Source organism: Lepisma saccharinum, chromosome 8 (genome assembly GCF_977018435.1).
Source record: "Lepisma saccharinum chromosome 8, izLepSacc3.1, whole genome shotgun sequence".
NCBI lineage: Eukaryota > Metazoa > Arthropoda > Insecta > Zygentoma > Lepismatidae > Lepisma > Lepisma saccharinum.
Genome location: NC_139236.1, coordinates 64,495,133 through 64,510,545, shown reverse-complemented (window position 1 = coordinate 64,510,545; position 15,413 = coordinate 64,495,133). Strand labels below are relative to the sequence as shown.

The following is a 15,413-nucleotide window of genomic DNA, read 5'->3' as shown; positions in this document are numbered from 1 at the left end:
GTGCATAAGACCACACTACACGTTAACCTTACCTCGTTCCATTGTTCAGTTATTTAGATTTGAAGTTGTGAAGATAATTTGTGGACACCCTGTACTATAAAGAAAAATTGAGTCGTTTCAGAAATGATTTATCAGATTATTATGTATAGAAACCCGTAATATTTATGGAGCATTTAAATGTGAGGAGTGGTTAAAATCACTTAAATTACAAACTCTATAATTAAGAAGGAGAAGCGAAGTAAGTGTATAATATGATCTCATCACAGATCGGTAAAATCTATTGCTTGGGAGCTATTGCAAATAAGATTCCAAAATATAACAATAGGCAACATTCCTTAGGGTCAGTAAATAGGAACAATGGTGGTGAAATAACAAAATCACTAATAAACAATTTAGATGATGTATTATGATTAATTGTAGTAGCTGGACGTTGTTGTGTATCTGGCCATTATCTGGTCAGCATTATTAATGTATTAGAAGTATAGTAGAGGGTATTTTCGAAGACCCTAGCTTGAAATGTAAATATCTTACTGTAACAATATTGTTCTTCGTCTTCCATATTTTATTCCTGTACTTTTGTGAGTTTTATGTGACTTAGTGCTGTATTAGATTGTATAAGGTTCTCAGTACTTAAAAATAAACTACTAGTAGTAGTGTATCTTTATTTCAGACTGAAACTATTTCAAGCACTGATTATAACCGATAGATCATTGAGGACGGATGAGAACCAAAAGAAAAATAATCGCAATGCTTTATACACACCTGTCCCTTCGTAAAGAAATCATCTGTGTTCCCTGTCCTGCCTCAAAGAAACTGGGTCTTCCCCTTAAGCACCTATTTTCTTCATTTTGCTCCCTCGAGTATCTGGAGACTCATCAACGAAACGGAGATAGCGAATTCAATAATGCCGCTCCTTGCCTCTTAGAGTTAATGAAAGATGATACGACTCGCCCCTCCTTCACCCTCGGTCCTCTTGCAAATGTCTTTGAGGGACCCGGAAGATGGGGACACCTGCCGATGGTTTATGGGGAATGCTTACGCTGAAATAAAAACCTTGTGTATTCAATCGCGTTGGAGCTGCGATAGTGGCATTCGTGGCAAATGGTCTTCCGGGGAATTTTGATTTTTGTTACTTTTCTGTCGCATTTGGCTAATCGCAACGCCATGGGATGAGTGATGATATTGATGAAGAGACACAGCCCTGGCGTCGCGACGTGCTGTGCCAACAACTTTGCCACGGAGGTGTTCTCTCAGTGTCAGAAGTAAACAAGTAAGTAAGTCAAGAACATTTTAAAAAACGTACTATTACTATTATTTTGGGAAACAGAAAATTCCAGCACTGTGTTACCAGAATATAAGCCTACAAGTAAAAAAAAAACCTTATATATTTTCCTTCTCACCTCACCTCTGCCAAGTGTAAACTTCTCCGTCGCATATTCTGACTTTGCTCTCTCTCTCTCTCTCTCTCTATTTAAAGTCTATGGAGCCTTAGACTTCAGCCCCTTAGCCTACCCCTCCCTACGGGCCTGATAAAAAGATTAAACCTCTGATAAATCACATTACATTTATCAAACGTTTTCAGAAATATTAACTCCAACCAAATTGTGTGTGTGTGTGTGTGTGTGTGTGTGTATGTATGTGTGTGTGTGTATTGGGGGAATGATCATCCTGACACGTATCCAGAACCGAACTGAATCAGAATTAAACGGAGTTTTACTTTAATAAAGTTCCCATAACAAAACATTAACACACACTCACTCTCTAGTATTATTAAACCCGAAGGTTTATGGCTGCAGCAACACAAGCCTTCCATCTGTCCCTATCCTGGGCAAGATCAATCCAATCTTTTCCATCCTTCCAGATTCCCTTTAGGTCCATCTTCATCTTGGTCTTCCTACAGTCCCTTACCATCAGGTTTCCAAACCAACAAGAATTCTGTAAACTCTTCTTTCCTCTCCCTTTCGTGCCACATGGCCTGCCCATCTAAGTCTTCTTGATTTAATTATTCTACGAGTAATAATATCTTGACATGAATACAAATTACGATTAAGAATAATACTCTAATAAAACAAGGCTTTGTTTGAATTTTAACTCTGTTTCAGCGAGCACAACGAGAGATCGAGTCTAATAAGTCTTCCCTCTGCGGATTTCTTGCCACCGGGAAATACAGAGTTTCCGTGAATGACCGATAGATGGGGGAGCTGACGTTTATGCGACAGTAACACCGTTATCTACGCCGTCACACCGAGGACGGATTTCTTGAGGGAAGTAATTTGGAACAAAACCACTATCTTCCTTTGCACGCGGCATTTCGACCGGTTGAGCGAAACCCCTAGTCCACGGCTCTGGTTTGTTCGTTCTTACTGAGTGGTAGAATCAAAAAGTGCGCAGAATTAGATTCATTTGAAGGAACAGTTTACCGAACCAAGAACATCAGTTTAATTCAACTGAATGAATCATTTGACCGAAAGAACTGCGAGGGATATATGAGTATGGAACAACTTTGCGTATTTAGTATAAAGTAATAAGGAATTAATCGTGTTAGTGAAATGAGATATGCCTGTCCATGTTGTTTTACAAAACAATGTAAGAACGTACATGAGTATACATGGTAGTAGCAGCTTTGTATTCACGCAAACGAAGAACGCTATGTTATCAATCGTGTTTCGTTCTGTGTATGAAGCTACTTGATTAACAAGCAATTCATTAAAAGAACCGTGTAAATTCTATAATAGAGAAATAATTCTTAATAAAAGAAACAATAAGTATATTTTTCTGACTACATATTTTAAATAAATCATTTTAAAAGGGATTGTACTTGATACACTGTAAGGAGGCGATTCTTGGAAGCATATCCTTCCGACTTGGAAGTTTAATTCTCATTACTACCATCTAGCGAGAGAAAATCTCAGTACAAGAAAAGATATCAATGCAGTGAACTTACCGTAAATCTCCTACACCAAACTGACAACCACTTTACGTCTCTTATCCTCTTCCCTCCCGGAAGGTGCAAAATTATGTCTTCGTTTTTGAACCTTTGTAGTATAGGCGGTTCTCTGAAAATCAAACACAAGTAGACATTACTCACACACCATTTCCACACAGAAATAGCAACATGATATATTTATCACAAATAAAACTTAAATATTTATTTAAATTCGTATTTCTTACACTAGCAGCACGAAAAGCTACAATGATAATTTTTTGTACTTAATTCTTGTATTTTGAGGAAATTTTTACAAGGTGCCAGATAACATGTGAAAATAATATTTGCATCTCCAAACAATGCAGAAAATGATCTATAAGAAGATGTAGACTGGAAATACATATTAATGCAAGAATAAGCACGGGAATCAGTGCCGGATCTAGAAATCTTTCCCGCAAAATATTACCAAAGGCCCCCTTCTACCCACCTACCTTCACACACACACATACATACATATATATATATATATATATATATATATATATATATATATATATATATATATATATATATATTACACATGTGTGTGTGTATTTTTTATCTCATGTTGACAAAGTCACATACGAGGGCCTACAGGGTGATTCAAACGTCCATTCACACCCCCTATAAAAAGTAAAGGAGGTAGGCTGGGTACACTTGGTCATGATAGAAACAGTTTAGGTTTAGGGGGAACCACATTGGTGTGTTCCAAGCGGACGCCCGCCATATTGGATTGAACTCAAAATTGTTAAATGGGAAGGGCATGATGTGCATATGCGACGATTTCTTCAGAGATTTTGGTGGGTCCTTTGCTAAGTAAAGCATAAATACGGATTTCTTTCTGTTTGCGGGAGGAAGGGGGTGGGTGGATGTCACGTGCCAGTTCCGACGACACAATGAAAAATGAAAGGAACAAATGTTTCCCGAGAGCGACGATAGATGGCAGCATGACATATAAAGAAGAGCCGAGTTCATTGTAGAAACTAGGAGCGAAGAAGAGTGATTATATATATTATGGTATATGCAAAATACATAAAGGAAGAGTATAAAAATTATAGAAGGAGTGAATAAAATGTTGTATATAGCCAATTAAGATAATTAAGAATATGCTCGTATATGAAACAATTAGGAAAGTTAATAAGTGAGCAAATTAATTCAGAAATGTATCTCCTTTTTTATCCTAGTGATCAAAATTTTATTTAATACCTCTGGTGAGGAGAACATCGTCAGCTTTTGTGTTTGTCCGTCCCTCGGTGGCGCTGTGTCCAAATTAGTCGCCCCGAAGCACTTACGGTTGCGCTCCTTATTAGACGCACTGGGCCATAGGCAGCGCTTGCTGTTAGCGATCCTGGGCTATTCCCCTTTTGGTCGTTACATAGGAGGTGACGCTACTGTCAGATTAGACGCCCCTAATCTTTCTATAAGTATAGCTTGTGCCGTTTGCATAATGCCAAGAAAGCGGGGAAAGCGAGCGCATATATGTAATAAATAAGATACGCTTTAAAAGGAAGGACAATAAATTAGAAGAAAGAAAAGAATAAGCCTTTTCCAAAAAATAGAAGAAAAAAAGAGAAGAAGCCTTTTCCTAAATCAAAGATAGAAAAGAAGAAGAAGCCTTTTACCAAAATAGAAGGAAGAAAAGAAGAAGCCTTTTACCAAAATAGAAGGAAGAAAAGAAGAAGCCTTTTCCCAAATCAAAGATAGGAAGGAAGAAGAAGCCTTTTCCAAAAATATAAGGAAGAAAATAAGAAGCTTTTTCCCCAAAATTACGAGAAGAAAGAAGAAGATTTCCTTTCAACTATTCATATATATATAAGAAGAATATAACCGACGTAAATTTGGAATCAGTATATATATATATATATATATATATATATACACAGGGTGTTTCTAAAGGTCGTTTACAACGCTTAGGAGGTGATTCCTCACATGAAAACAAGCAAAAAGTGTGAGTTCCATTTTTACGACTGAGGCTTCGTTTCCGAGATAGGTGCCTCGCAAAAGGTGACAAAGTGAACGTCACACCTAACTAGGACGAATACTATCACAGATAGAGAGGCGGTTCCAAGGGAATCATAAAGGAATCGTATGTGCTCAGTCCGGAAGTCACTATGAAAAGTTCACTGCACGCACGCGCAATGGAGTCCTCAAAGGAATTGGGGATTTCCAGCAAGAAAATGCATGGAAAGGGTATGTAACGCAGCAAGAAGGACCGAGACAATGAGAAATGAGTTAAAGACAACACATCCCGACCTCAAACATCAAAACATGAGCACGGAACACAAAATCCGAAAAGTCAACCCCAGTTACACACGTGGAATGAACGAATCATGTCATGTGGCATACGAGAGACACATTACTCCACCAGGAGGAGGGAAAGAAAAACACAATATCAGATTATTGCGACAACGTGTATTTTTACACGCGACAACTACGTAATATCCCCCCCCCCACACACAACAAACAACAAATGCTACAATGTCTTACGCACAGACAGTGCGTGTCACTGTACACCAACTGAAGATGTCACTTTCATCACACAAAGGGGGTTGGGAGCAATACCAAGAGTGTTCGCACGCGATCACTATGACGTAAAAGAGACCAGTTTTGGAAGCGCTGCGCAGGCAAGTCTGGCTCTCGTAGTCTACGTTTGACCTTCATGACTGCTGTTCCCGCGAGAGGAGCTCGAAGGGTTGGTTCTCTCCGGCAGTCGTTCCAGTCGTGTTGCAGGTGCTGGGATATGATCAGCAGTTCGCTCTAGGTTGTCATACGCATTGAAGAGTACTAGTATGTTGTATTGAAAGAAGTTGACGTGGTGGAGTGGACAAGTCAAGTATCGCAACAATTGGTCTGTGGTGTTCGTACGGTGATACGGCCAATTTGTGCAGTGTGCCAGTGTTAAACAAAAACGATACTTTGCAGTTCCAGCTCCCTATTACACAGATGGCTGCGTATACGACCCAGCAGCTAGCAGACATGCATCTCATGTATGGGGAGGCACGTGGTAATAGCCGTGAGGCAAGGCGTCTTTATGGAGAACGCTTTCCACATAGACGTTTACCGTCTCACGCCTTCTTTCAGGTAGTGGACAGTCGACTGCGTGAAACAGGGTCAGTGTTACCACCGCGGCAAGAAGTTGGAAGACCCCGAAGTGTACGCACACATCAGTTTGCAGAAGATGTGTTAACAGCGGTCGCAGAATATCCTGGCACCAGTACGCGCGTGCTCGCTCGGGCAAGAAACACGTCTCATGTGAATGTTTGGTGAGTGTTGTCAGAGGAAGGAATGCACCCTTTTAATCTGCATAAAGTACAAGAACTGTTACCTCGTGACTTTCGCCCTCGTATGGAGTTTTGCCAATGGTTGTTGCATCAGCTGGACACAAACCCTCACTTCGGGGCAAAGGTATTGTGGACAGATGAAGTCATTTTCACCAGGATGGATGTCTTCAATAGCAGAAACAGTCATGTCTGGGATTTGACAAACCACATGCACTTTTTGTGGCCCATCACCAGCACCGGGTTTCAGTGAATGTGTGGTGCGGGATAGTACATGATCATTTAATTGGACCATACATTCTCCCTGTTCGGCTGAATGGTCGCACGTATCATGCATTTCTTTGTGAGGTTCTGCCTGAACTGTTGGAGACCGTACCTTTGGTACTGCGGCAAGAAATGTGGTACCAACACGATGGGGCACCAGCTCATTTCGATCGTAATGTACGACATTTCCTGCATGACGTGTTTCGCAATAGGTTCATTGGTACGGATGAGCCTGTGCCTTGGCCACCGAGGTGGCCAGATCTCAACCCTCTCGATTTTTTCTTCTGGGGAGAAATGAAAACCCTCGTACACGACACACCTGTCACATCAGCTGAGGACCTCTTTGCTCGCATCAACATCGCCGCCGCGACGGTAGCAGATACATCTGGCTTGTTTTCACGTACTCGACAATCCTTGATTCGTCGCTGTCATCTCTGCGTAGAAGTGAACGACAGACATTTTGAAAACCGTCTGTGATTATCGTACACTCTTCGTATTGCTCCCAACGCCCTTTGTGTGGTGAAAGTGACATCTTCAGTTGGTGTATAGTGACACGCACTGTCTGTGCGTAAGACATTGTAGCATTTCTTGTTTGTTGTGTGTGTGGGGGGATATTACGTAGTTGTCGCGTGTAAAAATACACGTTGTCGCAATAATCTGATATTGTGTTTTTCTTTCCCTCCTCCTGGTGGAGTAATGTGTCTCTCGTATGCCACATGACATGATTCGTTCATTCCGCGTGTGTAACTGGGGTTGACTTTTCGGATTTTGTGTTCCGTGCTCATGTTTTGATGTTTGAGGTCGGGATGTGTTGTCTTTAACTCATTTCTCATTGTCTCGGTCCTTCTTGCTGCGTTACATACCCTTTCCATGCATTTTCTTGCTGGAAATCCCCAATTCCTTTGAGGACTCCATTGCGCATGCGTGCAGTGAACCTTTCATAGTGACTTCCGGACTGAGCACATACGATTCCTTTATGATTCCCTTGGAACCGCCTCTCTATCTGTGATAGTATTCGTCCTAGTTAGGTGTGACGTTCACTTTGTCACCTTTTGCGAGGTTCCTTTCTCGGAAACGAAGCCTCAGTCGTAAAAATGGAACTCACACTTTTTGCTTGTTTTCATGTGAGGAATCACCTCCCAACCGTTGTAAACGACCTTTAGAAACACCCTGTGTATATATATATATCGCTATATATTTCCTCTGTATTGTGTACAGTTTTCAGAATATAGATCCGCAAATAACTATATCCTCTTGGCCATAAAACGCTTTCTTATTTGGAATTCTCGAAAAGAACCTATCCCCTGAGATTAAGATATTTCTATAGCCGTGGTAAATAACATTTAAGTACGTATCCCCAGGGACATAGCATGGAAGTTTTCATTTTCCTTTTAAGTTCTGACCTAATACACCTGAGTTAACCTTTGAAAAATTGTAATTACATGAACTATCTTTGACAACAAAGGCCTATATGAAGGTACATAGAACTCTTTTAGCTGGACAAAAAATTCACTGCACTACTGTGATTGTGTGATTATTAAACCTAATACTTTACATGTAACTTTTGAATGAGAATTTGATTTATCAATGCCTTAATATCGAAGAACGCGTATACTGTAGGTTGATATGAAAATAACAGTAGTCTCTTAGTTTAAATTGCTATACTACATGATATTGCAATATACATTTTTCATTGAGAAATAACTTCAATTTATTTTTCTCTACACAAATCCAACTCTTTATAAACCAAATCTCCACATTTATGTAATCAGAAATAAGAATGTGGTTCTAGTAAATTGGGACGCCCCGGTCTGGCGCCGTCGAGGGCGGTGCTCCGGGCAATCCCTTGGGTCGCCGGCCCTTAAGCCGCCTACACAAATATATACACTAATTGTTTTGAACGTTGGTTAAACATTGGCATAAATATATAACACTGCAACTTTCAGCCACATCAATGCAGTATGAAGTAGCACACACATGTTTACATGTACATGTAAAAAAAAAAAAATACTAATCCTGATTATATAAAACAGTGACATATTGAGACATAATATTTTCAACTGCTGCTTGACTTTTTCGAAGGGAAACGAAGGTGCCTATTTTGCAAATTGACTGGCTCATTCAAGAGCATGAAGACTACAGTATTCCCATGTTTCTTCCTCTATTATCGCACATATTCATTCATAATATGCCATGCGTTTTCTTTAATTTATTGTCAGGTTGAAAATGTAAATACTGAAATAGTAAACGCACAAGCACAAGAAAGACACTCAAACTGAGTGATAGTCCCATATTATTGATTCTGCCCATTTCAGAGCAGAATATTGCATAATTTCCCACCTGTTGCGTGCGAAGTTCCTGTGTGGAAAAGTTATGTAATATGTTGCAAGTTATACAGGGTGGACCAAAAGTCGAAATACATAGGAAAATAAAATTTTGTTTTAAAATTTCCATATTTATTTTTTAACGTGTTCTTTGCTAATGCGTGCTCATCAAGAGTGGGAGAAACGTATTGCAAACCAATGGTAACCATGTAGAGCATATTGTATGAATACATTGTTTCTTATCACAACATATTTGTTTTTCCTATGTATTGCGACTTTTGGTCCACCCTGTAGATGATTAATTTTTTCATCTGTTTTTGTTATTACTATTCCACTTAATTTGAATAGGGGGGTCAAACGAGTACTGGAGGGGGTTTCGGGGCCCGTGGTGATGTGATATACACTCCTCAAAAAAAGTTTAGAATATTGTTATTTTAGGCAATAGGCGATAGGCACTGTGGCGTATGTCTACGAAAACACAAGGAGGTCCTGCAGAGACAGATACCAACTGTTGTTGCACTCCAAGGCTGCGCCTATCAACTAATGCCTAACATAACAATATTCCATACTTTTTTGAGGTACAGTCTTAGAAAAAAATACCTGGGCCACGGGACGTAGAATTTCGTAACGTCTTAAAGCCTGTTGTTTATGCAACCCAAATAACAAAATATTCGCTTAAGTTTGCCTGGTGATTCCGAGTTCTCGGGAAGGATTGAGCTTTGATAGCATGAGTCACATGACTAGTGCCCCAGCCACAACAAACAGCTGGGTGCTACGATGCCTCCAGAAGAAAATTTCAGGAACTGGTTTCTTGACAAGAGCTACTCGTAAGGAAATACTATTCTTTCAAGTGATATTAGAGTCATTGTCAAGAAAGTTCTCTTAAATGATGGTTCTCATCACAGACCACATGCCACACGTTAATTGTTTAAGTCCAGTTCATGCACTGGACCTACAGATTAAAATGGGATCCGAACCAAATGCGTCTCTATTTGGTATTGAATTCGGAAGCCTTTCATTACATGGCGAAGACGTTACCACTACGACATCAGAGAGGCAATGGAACCCCTTGAGAAAGAGATAAGCGAAAATTGCTACGTGACAAACCATATTTGCCCGTAAATTTTAAAAATAAGACAAAATTTTGTACTGACAGTTTCGAACCGTGGGAGTCCCGGGTTCGATACCCGGTGGAGGCACAAGTGGTTTGGATCCCACTTTAAACTGTAGGTCCAGTCCCGATTAGCCTTACTGCGCATAAAGTGGACTTAAAACACCAAATCAAACCAAACCAAATCGAACCGTGGGAGAGGCATATATTTTTTTGTACCATCGTCCATTTCACGAGTTTATAATTCTTTCTCACCGACTCGAGTAACGCGAGTGGTAGAAGAAAAGCGAAGTAAAATAACTGAAACAGAAATAAAAGGAAAAAGCGAAATAAATTTTATTCATAATATTCTGCAGTCACTTGAGTTGTATTCACGGGATGCTATCTTTAAAGAAAGCCGTGGTCTCTTCCTTGTCTTTTTCGCTTTCTTTGTGCTCTTGCTTCCCCCGTCACGATTGGTCTAAAACTAATTAATGCGACGTTAATTAAACAATCCAAACAACGAAACAATGCACAATCAACTGCACAAAACAACATTCCAAATGTTTTCGAATCGGAAAACAATTGAGATGCTGTAAGATGACTTAAGATGCAGTAATAAAGTGGGAATTCGGTACCGTATAGAATTAAATCGGTAGAGATGTTCGATTTGATTGGATGTTTGTTATTTAGATTTGCTATTCTTTCACTTTTGGCAAATAGCGACGATGAAGATGAGTGATGCTATGATGAAATTGATGAAGGGACACTCACCAAGGACACCCACGCCCAAGTCGAGATTCTAACCAGGGACCCATGGCATCGTAGCGCGCTGTGCTAACCACTCCTCCATTGAGTGAACATTATACCATATTTTGTGTGCTCAAATGGGATCAATCAATGGAATGACTAGGCATATTATATGCTTAATAAATTCATATCATAATACCACGTCATATTATTCGGCACGAAGTAACATCAGAGACATTCAATCTTGCATTTTTGCCTTTCAACTAATTCTTTGAATTCAGGTTAATCACAACAATAAGATAAATTATGAAGCAAATGATAGTTATTACGAATTACCTGACAGAAACAACATTAAGCAGGCTCGGTGGTCAAGCTCATTAAGTGATTGACATTCGATATCGTCGCCAAAGTTCCCGGGTTTGAGTACCGTCCTTGTCGGGGGTGTTTGACTATTTCGTTATCAATTTCATGTAATGGTCACTCGTCCTTATCGTCGCGATCATCGAACAGGGAATAAAAATTATAAAAATAAATACGATGGTTGTTGAGTTGGTGTTTTTTAAGTCCACTTTATGCACAGTAAGGCTAATCGGGACTGGACCTACAGTTTCAAGTGGGATCCGAACCACTTGTGCCTCCACCAGGTATCGAACCCGGGACCCCTTGATTACAAGGCGACGACGCTACCACTGCGCCATCGGGGAGGCCCTAATAAATACGATGGAAGAGTACTTACTTCATCTCTCACGAAATCTCCTACAAAACCGGAATATATAAAATACATGTATATTCATTCACATACATTTTCAGTAGACCTAAATAGAGAATTGACAAACACCAATTGGAGCTCGGTGGAGCTCGCCTTAATGGTTTCCTCTTGTAAGGCATGAGCTCCATTTTCTCGCAGTGTTGCCAACTCCTCACCCGAAAAAAATCACCAAGGTTTTTTTTTGGTCTAACCTAACCTAAAGCAAGGAGCTGGCAACCTTGCTTGAGGCTCCTTAATGGTTTGCAAGACCTAAATAGAGAATTGACAAACACCAATTGGAGCTCGGTGGAGCTCGCCTTAATGGTTTCCTCTTGTAAGGCATGAGCTCCATTTTCTCGCAGTGTTGCCAACTCCTCACCCGAAAAAAATCACCAAGGTTTTTTTTTGGTCTAACCTAACCTAAAGCAAGGAGCTGGCAATCTTGCTTGAGGCTCCTTAATGGTTTGCAAGACCTAAATAGAGAATTGACAAACACCAATTGGAGCTCGGTGGAGCTCGCCTTAATGGTTTCCTCTTGTAAGGCATGAGCTCCATTTTCTCGCAGTGTTGCCAACTCCTACCTACACCCTTTTTTTTTTTTACTTGGCAAGGGCTAGAGAGAGAGAGAGACCTATAGCTGGCAACAGTGGTGAGCGAATGCACCTTATCGTAATTTTCCAACTCCGGCAATGTTCGTAGATCGTGACCTTTGTAAACCTACCTCTCTCGGGGGAACGACGTGCCACACACACACACACACACACACACACACATGCGTGTCTTGTGACGCAAGCAAACAAACAAATAATAATAATTGTTGTTTTTAGGATGCCTGGCCCCTATAACCTCGCCAGGGTGCGTGGTGCCCAACCAAACATGTAAAAGTTTTCTAATGGCTGCGGTTATAGATTACCGCACCTCTGTAGAGTTTCACGTGTTTTTTTTTTTTTCCCAAACTTCCATGAAACCCTACAGAGGACCTCCGTAATGCATGCAACGTGTACTATCGACTCTAGTGTTATTTGATGTTGTGATATTTTTGGATATAGAGTTTTATTGTGAGATAGATAAAAATAATTATGTTTATTATAATATTTTCTTGATGAAGATGGAGAATGTATGTGTGTGTTACAAATAAAGTTGCATGCTTTTTTTCTAGTGTGTGTGTATGTGTTTTTGATGTTTCGACAGCATCTGAAACGATAAAAAAGAAATTTTATTGTTAATTTTTACGTGTAAAAACAACAACAAATTTTTTTGTGCAAATTCTGATTGTCTCGTGCTATAGTGCAAAAACTGATAACTAATGAAATTGACATTTGTAACTGATCTGAACTAGTGAAATTTGTATTGTGCCATTGTAACTGATTGTCCTAGTGCAGAAAATTTCTTATTGTGCAAGAAAATAGATGTTAAAAACTTGTTAAAACTGCTCTGTGACCCTCTCGTTCTTCACGTCGTAGGCGAAGGACTTCTCTGCAATCAGGATGACACTGCATAGGGTATCCTCGGGCAAGGCATCGTGGAACTCGCAGACGACCTTGATGTTGGTTCGATCGTTGACCACAACCTTCTTTCTCTTAGATGTGTTGATGACGGTCATGGGTCTCCGTGCTTTGAACTCGCTGGGCGTGTAGTACATGTCCACGCTTCCCTCGGTCACGCGTTTGTAAGCCGAGAACGCTTCGTAAAGTTTGAGGTAATCGTTTTTGGTCACGTCGAGGTTGTAATTCTCGCGCGGGAACACTTCGTTGCGTCCGTTCTTCAGATAAACGTTCTTGATCTTGCAGTCGTCGAACTTGCTGGAATCTTTTTCCTGATTCTTGTCCCTCCCGGTCTGAAAAAGCACTACGACGAAATCTGGCATGTCGAACTGTATGTTGTTGAACTGCGTCGTCACGTCGAATTCCATGTGACTTCCCGACGCCATCTTCTGCACGCACTGGTAACCGTGAAAGTGAATCGGCACCTGCGGACTTTTCAAGATCTCCGCTTTGTACTTGAGGGCGTAGTTCGTTTCGTATTCCACCACCGGCATTCTCAATTCCATGCTCCGGATGACGCACTTGGCCGCTTCGGGTAGAGTGTTGGCTATCGGCGTGGTGCCGTCCGGACCCAAAGTAGCGTATCGCATCAGTGCGTCGTTGTCGTTGGCCGCTCTTCGAAACGTAACCCTCAGTCCTCCCTTCCACATGATCTCCTTGTAATCGGAGAAGAAACCAGGCAGCAGACGCATGGGAAAGAGCACCGTGTGACTTTTCGTCGATATTTTGGTCCCGGCTTCGAATCCCCCGGCCTGGTAGTACGCTGCGTCCGTTTTGGATAATTTCAACGTTCCCACTGCCGTCGACGTGATGCCTGGATAATCTATTCTGTCGATGACGGTGTTGTGTTTCCTCACCTCCACCTGCGAGAACAGGTGAGGCACGAAGTTGTCCACGAGTATCAAGTTTGCTGCTGCAGGAAACGCGTCTCCGCTTTCCTTCTTCACCACGTCGAATTGAAGGTAGAGGTCCGCTCTGTGAGGATGAACGAACCCATCGCCTACGTCCACGTCGTATTCGATCTCCCTGTTCGCCTCGTTGAGATTGGCGAACGTGCGACGGTTGGGAGGGAAAGATTGCAATTCGTAACTTTCGATTTGCTCCATTTTACATGTATGGTTATTTATTATACGTTGATCTCCACGATGGCCGTCGTAGTGGCACCTGCGAAATCCACCACGTCTCCTTTCTCGTTCGTCACCACCAACTCTATGTCGTCTATGCGGTTGCGACATACTGGAAAATAGATCGGCGAAGAGGGCGTGTAGATGATCGGTTCCATGAACTCGGAACTTGGTTTGAAAGTGGCTATGATTCCCGTCTGCTTGTGACTTCCTAACAATCCGTCCGAAGATTTCGTGATCATACCTTCCGCCACGTTACAGTGTACGTTCAGAGTCTCTATGGCCAAGAATTTAGGAATATTTGTTGCCGTGTGCTTGATGCCAGCTTCGAGTTTGGTGTCGTTCTCGAAACCTAAAAAGTTCTCCCATGGTGCCCAGGTCCACGGTCTCCGTAGCGGATAGGATTTCCACTCTGTGCGTGACCGAATTTTGAGAAAAGTACGTGCCTTTGGGTAATTGAGCTTGCAAAGTGGAAAGATTGTATTGGCCTGGCGTGACGACGATGTGTTCGCTTCCGACGCTAATTTTGTTGTTGTGCTGCGTGACGTTAGGTATGAGGTACATGCTGTAGAATGCACGCAGAGCCACGGATTTAGGATAGACGATGTCGTCGTGGAGCGTAAGTTTCAAGATTGAAGATTCGCTCGTGAGATGGAACACGCCCATCCTAGTGATGCTGTTTGAGGTTCCACAGTGCTTTCTGGAAATCCTCGATCGTAGGGTTATTTATTTTAGAGAGAAACGCGAGCACGGAGAGGCAGAGATGGCCGCAGTTCACGTCTCCGAAATTTTGAATGCGTTCGTCGTTGTAGTATATGGAGGTTTTGTTCGTTTTCAGATAATGAATTAAATTTGTAGGTGGAACGCCTCCGAAAGAATCGAAAACGAATGCTTTATCATTATCGTTTTTGTGGTAACATATCCAATGCGTGCCTGGATTTTCTTGACCGTCCAAGTTGACTACTCCGCATTCTCTTCTTTTGACGGTTGAAGGTAACGAGTCGGACATGAAAACTCCTCTGAAGTGCTTGATTTGTAACGGTTCGATCAGAGATTCAATGTCTCGGTTGGTGAGTGCTTCTGTTTCTTTTTTTTAAACTTTCTCATCACACCCTTGCCCCTTTTCTCCATGGCCAGGTTGTGACGTTTCTGTTCTTCCAACTCGGCCTTGTTCTTCTTCGAGTCGATGACGGTTTTCGCGATGGCGGCACTTCCGCCGGCTAAACTTCCAACGGCCCCCAATGCTGCCAGGATGGCCGGGATGCTGAATATGAAACCTCCGACCTTTTGCTGTTTCCGCGAACGCTGCAATCTTTTCAATTGAGG

General features: G+C 41.4%; 1 protein-coding gene across 3 annotated transcripts in view; it reads right to left on the bottom strand.

Moving 5' to 3' along the window:
• Positions 1–15,413, bottom strand: part of LOC145991068 (protein Skeletor, isoforms B/C) — a 306,612-nt gene that overhangs the window by 103,405 nt on the left and 187,794 nt on the right. For all 3 annotated transcript variants that reach the window (XM_083126786.1, XM_083126787.1, XM_083126788.1), the window contains one exon: positions 2,945–3,056. In XM_083126786.1, coding sequence (XP_082982912.1) covers positions 2,945–3,056 — 112 coding nt within the window. The remainder of the gene's footprint in view (positions 1–2,944; positions 3,057–15,413) is intronic.